This window comes from Gymnoscopelus microlampas (genome assembly GCF_963454915.1).
Source record: "Gymnoscopelus microlampas genome assembly, chromosome: 22".
Lineage (NCBI taxonomy): Eukaryota > Metazoa > Chordata > Actinopteri > Myctophiformes > Myctophidae > Gymnoscopelus > Gymnoscopelus microlampas.
In genome coordinates this window covers 8,428,599-8,440,194 of record NC_139959.1, presented here as the reverse complement: position 1 = coordinate 8,440,194, position 11,596 = coordinate 8,428,599, and the positions used below count along the sequence as shown (strand labels likewise).

Genomic DNA, 11,596 nt, shown 5'->3' with positions numbered 1-11,596 from the left:
TAAACATGCTTCGTTTGATTTCTCTGTGCGCTTCATGATGACCTTTTTACGGTTGATTCAATCGATGGTGCGTTTACTGCGTTTGAACGCGAGATGGCGACATTGTGGGATCTCACACAAACACACACACACACACACACACACACACACACGCACGCACGCACGCACGCACGCACACACACACACACACTCACGCAAGCATGCAGGCACACACACACACACACACACACACACACACACACACACACACACACACACTAGAGCAGTGGATCCCAAACGTTTTAGCTGAAGACCCAAAAGAGAGAGAAAGAGAATAGACGTTTGCCCGGGACCTAAACTAGGGACGCGTATTTGGCTTGTAGATCTGCTATTTTCACTACTTCTTTGCTATTGTTATTATTATTATTATTATTATTATTATTATTATTATTATTTTAATGGAAATTATTCGATTTTTTGTATTTTATTTATCAAAATACTTTTGAAATATGTTGGAATTGTTTTTAATTGATTTTGACTTTTTTTTGTTTAAACTACAAAAAATAAATACATTTGTATGTAGTTGTTGTATGTAGGGGATATTTACTTGCGACCCATACAAATTGCTCCACGACCCAAACTTGGGTACCGACCCACTGTTTGGGAACCACTGCACTAGAGAGTCGGTGGAGTGCGTCTGGAGAGAGAGAGAGAGAGAGAGAGAGAGAGTGCCTCATTCCCAGGCTGTCACTGTAGCGCACGCTGCTGGAGCAGAAGTCACTGGTGTGGGACCGTGGGTTTCTCTGCCGTTAAACACATTTTTCTCTTTTTTGTATACAATGTTTTCCCAACGATTTAGTCGCCGAGATGAAACATAGTTGATGCGGACGATCATTCTAAAGGCGATGGGCTGGTGTACGGGGGAATTAACGTGAGTATAGCAGCCTACTGGACGCGCACATGGGAACCTCCTGTATGTATGTGTAACGCCCGGGATCCGAACCCGGGTCTCCCGCGTGGAAAGCCATCATTTTATAGTTAAAAACTATAGTGATTTTCTTTTGTTCTACTGGGGGAGATATTGGATTTTTAGGTCACCAGGCTGAGGCTGTGAGCCACTCTGCTACATATGCGCATTTGAACTAAATACAGACCCGAGCCACACACAGCAGCTGTGCGGCAAGACATGTCCAGAGACAGGATGACGGCTGTGCGCGGAGCCCATTCCCGGAGCAATGCGAGCTCTATGGCACCCAAGGAAAATGGACATAATAATAACAACTTGCCGAGTGCTGTTCATAGCAACACCGACGCCAACTTTAACCATCCCTCATCATCATCAGCACCCGGACAGGAGGGGGACATTTCCCATCATGACGCGCCGGCGCCGCCGGACAGGGAGTCGCTGTCCTCGGCCGGTGAGCTGACCCAGACGTGGGTCCAGTTCGCCAAGAGCTTCGTGTTCATCTTCCCCATCTACGCGCTGGGCTACTTTGAATGGAGCTTCAGCTGGCTGCTGATTGGACTGGCCATCTGGTTCTGGTGGCGGAGGAACACTGGAGGGAAGAGCAGCCGCCTGAGCAGAGCCCTGGCTTTCTTTGAGCAACAGGAGGAGAGCAGTGTCCAGCACGGTGCTGTCACATCCTCTGATCTGCCAGCATGGGTAAGAGACTATAAGACTATAACAAGCTGTGGCCAGGGGTCATCCCTGACCTTAACCCTACCATAACCCTAACCCTTTCTTTGAACAGCAGCAGGAGGATGAGGAGAGAAGTGTCAACTGTCTGTCACATCCTCTGATCTACCAGCATGGGTAACTAACTAGACTAGAGCATTGGTTCTCAAAGTGGGGTCCGAGGACCCCCAGGGGTACTTGAGGGGGTTCCAGGGGGTCCCCAGCTAAATGGTGGACAGGGACCAAATGGACCCTTATGGGTCTGTAACTCTGAGAGTGTACAAATGGAACCAAATGGACCCGTTAAATTTGTACACTCTCAGAGTTAAATTAACATTGATTGTACAATATGAATTTGGGTCCCAGAGACATACATGCGATTAAATGGGGGTCCGTAGCCTAATGCATGTCAAACTGAGGGTCCTTGAAATTAAAATGGTTGAAAATCACTGCTAGAAAGCCGCAAAAATCTTCTATTATGGGGTCCCTGGCTTATCTTTTCAAATGGGGGTCCGTGGGCTAATAAGTGTCAATTTGGGGGTCCTTGACATGAAAAAGTTTGAGAACCACTACTCTAATCTACCAACATGTGTAAGACTTTAAGAGATGCTGAAGACACTGTCACATCCTCTGATCTACCAGCATGGGTAAGACTATAAGCCAGCCAGGGGTCTTCAAATGAAATGTTTTTCAGGCCAAGGACCCCTTAGCTGACAGAGAGATGAAGCAGGGGCCCCCACTTGTAGCTTGTGTTGAATTCATGTTAATGTGTATCTTTAGACAGTTAACCACTTACCCTCAATCCTCAACCCTCAATACTTAGAAAACTTGCACTCGCCAAACCTCTTTATTTTCTGCGAGACGTTGTGAGCTTGTAGATCTGCTATTTTCAGCGAATGTTCCCCTTAGAATAGGGATTCTAGGGTTCAAGTCATTAATGTAAGAAAAAAAATAAAAAAAGCTCCTATCACTCAAAGATTTGGCGGCCCCCCCTGTAGTAACTGAGGACCCCCTGTCCCCCTAGGGGTCCCGGACCCCCTTGTTGAAGACCCCTGCTATAAGCTGTGGCCCGCTGACATTTAAGTGATTTCAGTACCTTTGAGAGACAAATATCTCACCTCTCTATCAACGCATGAGTTGTTTGTGTGAAGCTTATTTGTGAGTTTCCTGGAACAACAATCAGCTGACAGGAGATGGGGGAGCGGCGTTGAGCCGTGAAGCTGTGATCAGGCAGCTGTCCCTCAGCGGTGACATTACCATTGAGCCCCCCTGGTCTAAATTCAGTATGTCACAATAGTAAACCAGACACCATGGTTGAAAGGAGACATGCCCACGGCCACAGGCCCTACTGTTATTTTAAGACCCAGAGCCGCCATCATCACACGTGTGCCATATCAACGCACTCTATAAGTGGAAGATGTAAACACCCCGTTATCTCTCCTGTTAAGATAAGTGGGGTTGTACTTGGTTCCAGACGATGCAATCAGAGCACAAAATAGAACTTACCTGGACATCAAGTTGAGGAAAGACCTAATTTAGGCTACTTGACAGTACGCTGTAAATAGACCACAAGGGATGATCATCTGTCTGTAGAACAAGCCAAAGATATTCCAAGAAGAAAGAGCACAATATATCTTGGTCTGTTCTTTATTTCAGGATTCATCGCCATACCGCTCTCAGCAAATACATCATCCTCGTGGTAATTCACTGTCAAAGTAGATGAGATGCCATTCTGTTAATGTGGAGGAAACACAGGGTGTAAAAACAATGGCAGCTCTCAGTTTTTATACCCCGATGTGATTGCCTCGCAATTATACGCCCAAACACTCTCGTATTGGTTTCTGGTTGCTGAAAGGGTTTACAAGAAACACCACAGAGACAGGCGGAGTCCCTTAACAATATTGTTGACTGCTGCCTGGAAGGAGTGGAGTTGTGTCACCAGGGAGAAATGATGCCACTTAAGAGCAACAGATGATGGATTATCAGCTAAATGGGTGAACTGTTTTGTGACTGGCAAACAGGCTAAATGAACGTACTTGTGCACAAACCAATCATCTTTTTTTATTTTTTTAAAGATGTCTTTTTGGGCTTTTTATGCCTTTATTGATAGTATAGTTGGTTGACAGGAAATGGGGAGAGAGAGATGGGGAGTGACACGCAGCAAAGGCCGGGACTCGAACCCGCGACACCCGCGTGATGCTATATGGGTTAAATGTGAGGTTTTCTTCCCATTCAGCAGTTGCCAAGGCTTCATCTGGTTGATTCATTCTTAGGCGTCTCCTCCTGCAACACAATCAGACCCGAACCCATATGGACAGAGCTGACATAGTCGTAGAGACATCATCAAGTCCAGCTACTTAATTATCTGAAAGCTTCTGTCCTCTCCGGAGGGAGTGCGCGTCTCTGCAGCCACAGCGACACACCATTAATACCTCACTCGGTTACATCATCGCAGAGTCCAGTCAGCACACGGATCGACCCTGTGATGATGATCTCTGATGACTTATTTATGGCTGTTCCGAAACACACAGTGAGAAAAGCTGATTCTGCTGACACCAGACTGAGACTGGCTGTGTGTTGTGGTGGCTATTAAAAGAGAAGGCAGGGCAGCCCGGTTTAGAAGGAGAGGAAAAAGCATCCCAGATAACACATGAAAGGCAGTACTAGTTAGAACAGTGGTTATCAAACTTTTCAGACTGCGACCCACCCAAAAAAATATCACATTTGAACTGGAGACCCCCCACCCCCACCCTGACAAGCACTTGGAATTGTAGGAGTTGAGGCATTACATTTCTTTTTACTTACTTGGTTCCACAGATAAATATTGTGAAAATAGCCGCAGAGGGAAGACACAGGATGTACAGTAGGACTGTAGCCTAAACCTCAAGAAGTAAGTGTGACAGATTGAGGCCTTGTGCTTTTATACAAGGTGAAAGAGGCTGTGTTATGTAATCGTAAGGCTGCTACACTCAAAAAAGTGGAAAGTCCCAAAAAAGCAAAGGTCCAAGATGACTGAGGAGAGAAACCACTGTACAATGCTAACAACATTTAATATGAATTAGTTTCAAAATATCGTCTCTCTCGGGTGGACACAGTTACTTTTCAGGATTCAAATTACATCCAAGATGTAACCACACCTGCGTTGTGCGTTGTGAGCATGTAGATTGGCTATTTCACCATTTTTGCCTCTTTCTTAGGTAATATTTCACAATTTGGCCAATGTTTGAGAAATCTATAGCATAGTTTGTTGATTACTTTTGATGCAGTAATTTTAGTTTTATAGAATTGTCAGAAATTGTCACTTTAGAATTGTGTGAATACCCTGTATACACTTATACTTTTATGTTGGTTTGTTTACTGTTGAGTGAGAAAACAATGTTGCACATTAAGCAAATCATCTGGGGATCCCTCAAAATCATTTGGGGACCCCCCTGGGTCGACCCACAGTTTGAAAACCACTGAGTTAGACCATAGATGAGAACACATCCCGGCTTGAATTGTGCTTACTGTGTTCGTGTTTTCAAACACACAAGTAGCGAGTTTGGCTGATATATTGGCCTCAATTTGACCTTTTTGACGACATCGGTATCAGCAATTATGCTGCCCATGTGTCTGAATTCTTAACCACTTTCAACCTGGTATCCTTATTTTGAGCATATCAGTATACTATAGGCAAAATCGAAAGATTTTGAGTTTAAAAAATGTTAAGAAATTGCGGATCTGCAAGCTCAAGGTGTGAGCTAGGAATAGGGCTTAACTTAGTAATTATTTGGTATTTTTTTAATTGAATATCAGTATCTGCATATTTCTAAAGTGACAATTTAAGGACCTTTTTAATACCTCTAAAATGATTCCATCGGTAATCGGTGGTCAGCTAGGTCTAGGAATCTCCAAATTTGGGATTGGCATTGGACTCAAAAATCTGGCATTGGTCCGGCTCTAGTCTTGTGTTGTGGAGATTGAAGGAAGAATGCGTCAGCTAAATTACAGGTTTTACAGGTTTTACCAAATACAGCAGTTGTTCTGTATTTGGTAATAATTGACAGAGAGACGGAGAAAGTATTGTGTTATCTCCATGGAACTACAGTGAGTAATAGGGCTGATCTTTAATAATGTTAAGGCTGAGTAAATACTGCACGAGTGGGGATAGTTTTATGAAGATTAAATGCAGACCATTTATAGATTTAAAATTGAGCTGGTGTCTGTTTTTTTTCCACCATCAAGATTTAGGTGGTGATAAAGTTGGCATCGATTTTGCAGGCCATTCCGGCTTAGTAACCAAAATCCTGAAGTTAGAACCCAGCTTCTCATATTACTAAACTGTATTTTTGGTTCCAGTTCATTTCCCTGGCTGGGTGAGTCATTTGCCACATAGAGCCGTAGCTATACCTAATAGGCCACAAGTAATAGTCTGTGCCTGTCCTGTACTGTATAATGTAGGTCCTGTGAGACATAACAGTAGCAGACGTAAACAAGCAGGCCTATCTATTGTTTGAGAAACACAACCTGTTACTGTAAGTACATTTTGTATTGGTGTGTGACCATATCCATTACCAACCTTTGAAAAGATGCAGTTTTTCAGTGACTTATGATAGGTGCATAGTTACATAACGGAGCTGATACGTATTTGCGTGACAGTCATGCTGAAAACCCTTCCGTTGCAAGAGAATACAGAAATAAACTGGTGCTGAGATAACGTGTCTTCTGTGTTCACTGTTCAGGAATGTGATTTTTCAGGTTTTAATGGGAGATTATCATGTTTTTACCTTTCAGATATTGACCACATGCTTTTGTGTTTATTTGAAATAATCTAATGAAATATTATTATAATAATTATAACACCTTGAATCCAAGAAGCATCTTAATAAGTTAATCATGATTTTATTATTAATTTAATTTGTAATGCATTCTTCAACATGTTTCGCGCACACACACACACACACACACACACACACACACACACACACACACACACACACACACACACACACACACACACACACACACACACACACACACACACACACACACATACACACACACACACACACACACACACACACACACACACACACACACACACACACACACACACACACACACACACACACACGCAACAATCACAAAACACCACACACACACACACACACACACACACACACACACTAGTACTCAATACACCATAAAACAGGTACATATACAGAGCAATTTGTTCGGTAACAAAGAATGAGAATACATTTTAGTGCAATAAATTGGCACAGCTTAATTATGATTTTATGTGTAAAAACACATAAAAAGCTTTCCAGATTCACACTAACTGAGACTGGGCCAGCACTGAGTAGTAATTAACTTCATTCACAACAGTAACATCTGTTTAGTTGAAAGAGCAATTGATCCGTTGTGACTGCTGCAGACTGCTTCTACTTTGTCTGAATGGGCCCAGTCAGTATGTCAGGTTTAACAGTGCGGCAAATCGCTGTGAGTTCCTGGCAATTTCATTGCTGCCTGAGGAAGGCTTTGTGACTCGAGTCGAATCGCGTTGCCAAGTAGTCTGCATGTTTATATTTAGCCTTTTGTGTGTTATTTGCAAGCCTGGAAAACGCTAAAGGATGCATACCGTTGCTGTCGGGCAGAAACCTCTTATCTCCATTTTATTCTTTTTGTAAATTAATGCCCTACTTGATCATACTACAGCGTCACACAAAAGCATCAAAAGTAGCAGATCTGCAAGCTCGAAACGCGGCGCGAAGCGACGCGTTTTGAGCATGTCCATCTGTTACTTTAGCTATTTTTTTATTTGAATCCTGAAAAGTAACTGTTTCCACCCGATAGAGACGACATTTTGAAACTATATTAAATGTTGTTAGCATTGTACAGTGGCTTCCCTTCTCAGTCATCTTGGATCTTTGCCTTTTTGGGACTTTCCACTTTTTTTGTGGGTCACAGTTACATAACTCAGCCAGTTTCACCTTGTATAAAAGCGCCAGACCTCAATCTGTCACACTTACTGTACTTTTAGGCCACAGCCCTACATCCTGTGTCTTCCCTCTATCCGTGCTTCTCCCATCCTGCTTTGCCACTCTTAGTGCTGCATCAGCACTTTCTCCTACCTACATTATTAGCATGAGGGCTGGTGGTGTTCCCTCGAGCTGCTGCAGAAAATGCTGTCTCCCCAGATCTCCGGCTAGAGAGAGCCATTAGTTTGGGTTAGTTAGGTTAAGAAAACACTGACTCCCCTTTTAGCGAGATTGTGTGTCTAAGGAATTCCTTATCTGTTTTTGTGTGTGCGTGTGTGGGGCGCGCGTGTGGGGCACGCGTGCGTATGCGTGTGAGTGCGTGTGTGTGTGTGTGTGTGTGTGTGTGTGTGTGTGTGTGTGTGTGTGTGTGTGTGTGTGTGTGTGTGTGTGTGTGTGTGTGTGTGTGTGTGTGTGTGTGTGTGTGTGTGTGTGTGTGTGTGTGTGTGTGTGTGTGCACTATAAGCCTGGGCTCTCCTCTGCTTATAATTGCTGATGCTAAAACTCTAAAGCCTGTGATACTTAACTTGCTTTATGGTGGTCTGTGTAGACTTCAGGCAAACCACAGTTTAGACCTGGTGCAGTTAGTCATTTAACGTGATGTGAGATTTGTTTGTTTATTTATTCATTTATACTTTACTTCCTTGAACGCCTGTAAAACCTTTGAAATGTGTTCCATATTCAGATTTTACAACATTAGGCTCCCAGGTTTCCAGGCAATTATTTGCATCCTATTCCTAAACAGGGTAATCTAATATACATAAACATAGCAACAAAGTTTGACATCCGTGGAATACATCTTAAACCAATCTGTTTTATTGTGTGAAATTGCTTAATCCTTTAGGCCTGTTGTTGCTCAGATGAAGCAATAGGTTCTGTATATTTTATAGCCTTTGATATCACTCAGACAAGCTATTTCCCAAATTGATTCAGCAGCCAACTAACTATCTATTCATGATATTGATCTGTGACACAAAATAGAGGGTTCTCTTGGGTTTTGGAAACTACCTACTTAAAAAGAGATGTTTCTTCTCTTTAGGACTTGAACTAATTGGTATTGGAAGAAAAATTACGCTACCGTTTTGTTTTACCGCATAGCACCTAGGGGGCGAGCCCTGTCTATCTGTCTGCGTCTATTATTCTTGCAAACCGCTGGACAGATCAGTGCCAAATTTCTTGATCTACTAGTAGGCCAAGGAGGGAAATGCATGAATATTTTACAAATATAATATTATTTGTTTAAAAAAAATCTCAGATCTACCGTCCCATCATCCTTCCTTATTTGGGCAAGACTGACATCAATGATGTATTCAACGTGACATCAGAGATCCACAGGGAAGCCATGACATTGTTCGACGCCGTCTTGTTTTGTCCTGTTGAGGTTCCAGGGTTTCTGAATACTGGACATCTGCACTTGAAATGTCACGTTTAAAGTTGTATAAGGGGTACATTCCTCAGTGTTCATTTAACTGTGTACATTTTACACTGTAAAATATACAAATTCACCCAGATGGGCCAGATTTTACACTTTACAGAGTTGAACATGTGATTGACTGTGCTTGCAGGCCCAATTAAAACCTGCATAGAGATCATCTGTTCTGTCTGTTCTATTGCAGGTACAGTTCCCCGATGTGGAAAGAGTGGAGTGGCTGAACAAGGTAAATTTTAAAATAGTAATAATTTTCTGTGAGCGGAGGCAGGGAAGCGCTCCTTTGACATTGCGATAGATAAGATGTGAGGACAGCCTGTCTCTGCCTCCCTATTAGTGTGCTGTGCTCACTGCTCACGGCACTGTACACATACATCACATTAAAAGTCTTCCAAATCCCTACGGCAGCAAACCTGAACGTAAAATTTTAAAATATTCATTAGTACACAGACTGCCACAAGCTAGCTAACGTTTCCCTTGCCGAATAAAAATTTCAGCGGTGGGACTCCCAGCTAGATGTATTTGACTGACTGGGTCCTTGATATAGTGATATTTTGTAAGATTTGATTTCATATGTCATTCATATGTCTTGTTTAAGTGATGTTAAGTGTAGGAAAGAATGGCTTAAGAAAGGCAGTGTTTAGGTAGTAGCTGCAGAGGTATGGAGTGACAATGAGAAGTATCTCATGAATCATGCTACTTTATCCAGCACGATTTAAAACTAGTTTAAATTCCCCTCAAATCACCAACATGACAAGAATAAAATAATATAATGGCATGCGACGGCTAGAGCCATGGTGCCATGGACATAAATGTTACAAATGATTTAGTATACCCTGGCCTACAACATTCATGTAGTAGGATGGAGAAGTGGTACTGTACATCTTTGAACTCTCAAGGTCCTTACATACCGGCGAATATAGCGAATATACGCAAAATTCGGACTCGTTCCGAATAATTAAAAGACGCTTTTTCGCTTCGCTTTTTCGCTCCATGTACGGAGCCATTGACTTTATAAGGTTTAAAAAAAAAACGCATTATTCGCACGAAAAAATCGCCCCGGTGTGTAAGGACCTTCAGAGTTAAATGAACACTCAAGATTTTACTGTGTAGGAGGGAAAAAAAGACGAGCCGAGGAGAGAGATGGAAGGGATTTTTAAATGATTTATGTTAAGGAGAAGAGGAATATTTATGGGAAGAGGCTGTGATTTTGTCAGGAAAGGTAGACATGAAGGGTGACATAAATATGCTACATGGAAGACAAGCTGCCTGTCAACGTGATTCAATGGTTCCAAAACTCTGCCATTGTGCCAGACAGTGGTGGAAAGTAACTAAGTACATTTACTTAGTACTGTAATTAAGTACAATTTTGAGGTATTTGTACTTTACTTGAGTATTTCCAATTTCCAGTACTTTTACTTCTACTCCACTACATCTCAGAGGCAAATATTGTACTTTTACTCCATTACAATTATTTGAAAACTAGTTGCTAGTTACTTTGCAGATATAAATGATGATATTATAAAACATACATTAATCCCTTTAGCCCTATTTAATACATAGGCTATTTTCAAACATTTAGTACGTTTACTTTTGGTACTTTAAGTACATTTTGATACCAATACTTTTGTACTTTTACTCAAGTAAATTTTTAATTACGGACTTTTACTTGTAACGGAGTACTTCTACATTGCAGTATTTATACTTTTACTTAAGTAAAACACTTGATGAGTCGATGTCAGCACAGTCAGCACTGACACCATTCTCCTCTCCTCCGCTCTCTTCTCTTCTCTTCTCTTCTCTTCTCTTCTCTTCTCTTCTCTTCTCTTCTCTTCTCTTCTCTTCTCTTCTCTTCTCTTCTCTTCTCTTCTCTTCTCTTCTCTTCTCTTCTCTTCTCTTCTCTTCTCTTCTCTTCTCTGCTCTTCTCTTCTTCTCCTCTCTCCTCCTCTCCTCTCCCCGTGGCCTCTCAGACGGTGAGGCAGATGTGGCCATACATCTGCCAGTTTGTGGAGAAGCTGTTCCATGACACCATTGAGCCAGCGGTGAAGGCCTCCAACGCTCACCTCAGTACCTTCTGCTTCAGCAAGATTGACATGGGAGACAAAGTGAGTGTCTCCTAATAATAACGCTCCTGTGGTGCTTTGAGGAGCTCAACATTGTTAACCGCGTAAAGGAATAGGTCACCCAAACAATTACTTATTTTCTATCAATTACACACCCCATGAAGCCTTGAATTCATGGATATTTTTTTGTTTTTGTCGCATTCCTAACCCGATAATTTGATGACGGTAGGAGACTCAAAGCGGATACATTAGCATCTTTCCGCGGGTCATCAAATTATTGACTTAGGAATGTGACAAAAACAAAAAATCTCCATGAATTCAATGCTTCATGGGGTGTGTAATTAATAGAAAATAAGTATTTTTTTGGGTGAACTACTCCATTAAACCCCAGAATCCGTATTGTGGGGAAAGCTTTCGCTGAAAATAGCCAATCGAC

General features: G+C 42.2%; 1 protein-coding gene across 4 annotated transcripts in view; it reads left to right on the top strand.

Moving 5' to 3' along the window:
* The first annotated feature begins 735 nt into the window (after positions 1 to 735).
* The window catches only part of esyt2b (extended synaptotagmin-like protein 2b), a 51,084-nt gene continuing 40,223 nt past the window's right edge, over positions 736 to 11,596 (top strand). For 3 of the 4 annotated variants that reach the window (XM_084048261.1, XM_084048260.1, XM_084048258.1), the window contains exons 1-3: positions 736 to 1,642; positions 9,285 to 9,326; positions 11,068 to 11,202. In XM_084048261.1, coding sequence (XP_083904387.1) covers positions 1,166 to 1,642; positions 9,285 to 9,326; positions 11,068 to 11,202 — 654 coding nt within the window. In that variant the 5' untranslated portion in view covers positions 736 to 1,165. Of the gene's footprint in view, positions 1,643 to 2,260; positions 2,302 to 9,284; positions 9,327 to 11,067; positions 11,203 to 11,596 lie in introns of all 4 variants that reach the window. The other variant, XM_084048259.1, reaches the window with a different exon arrangement.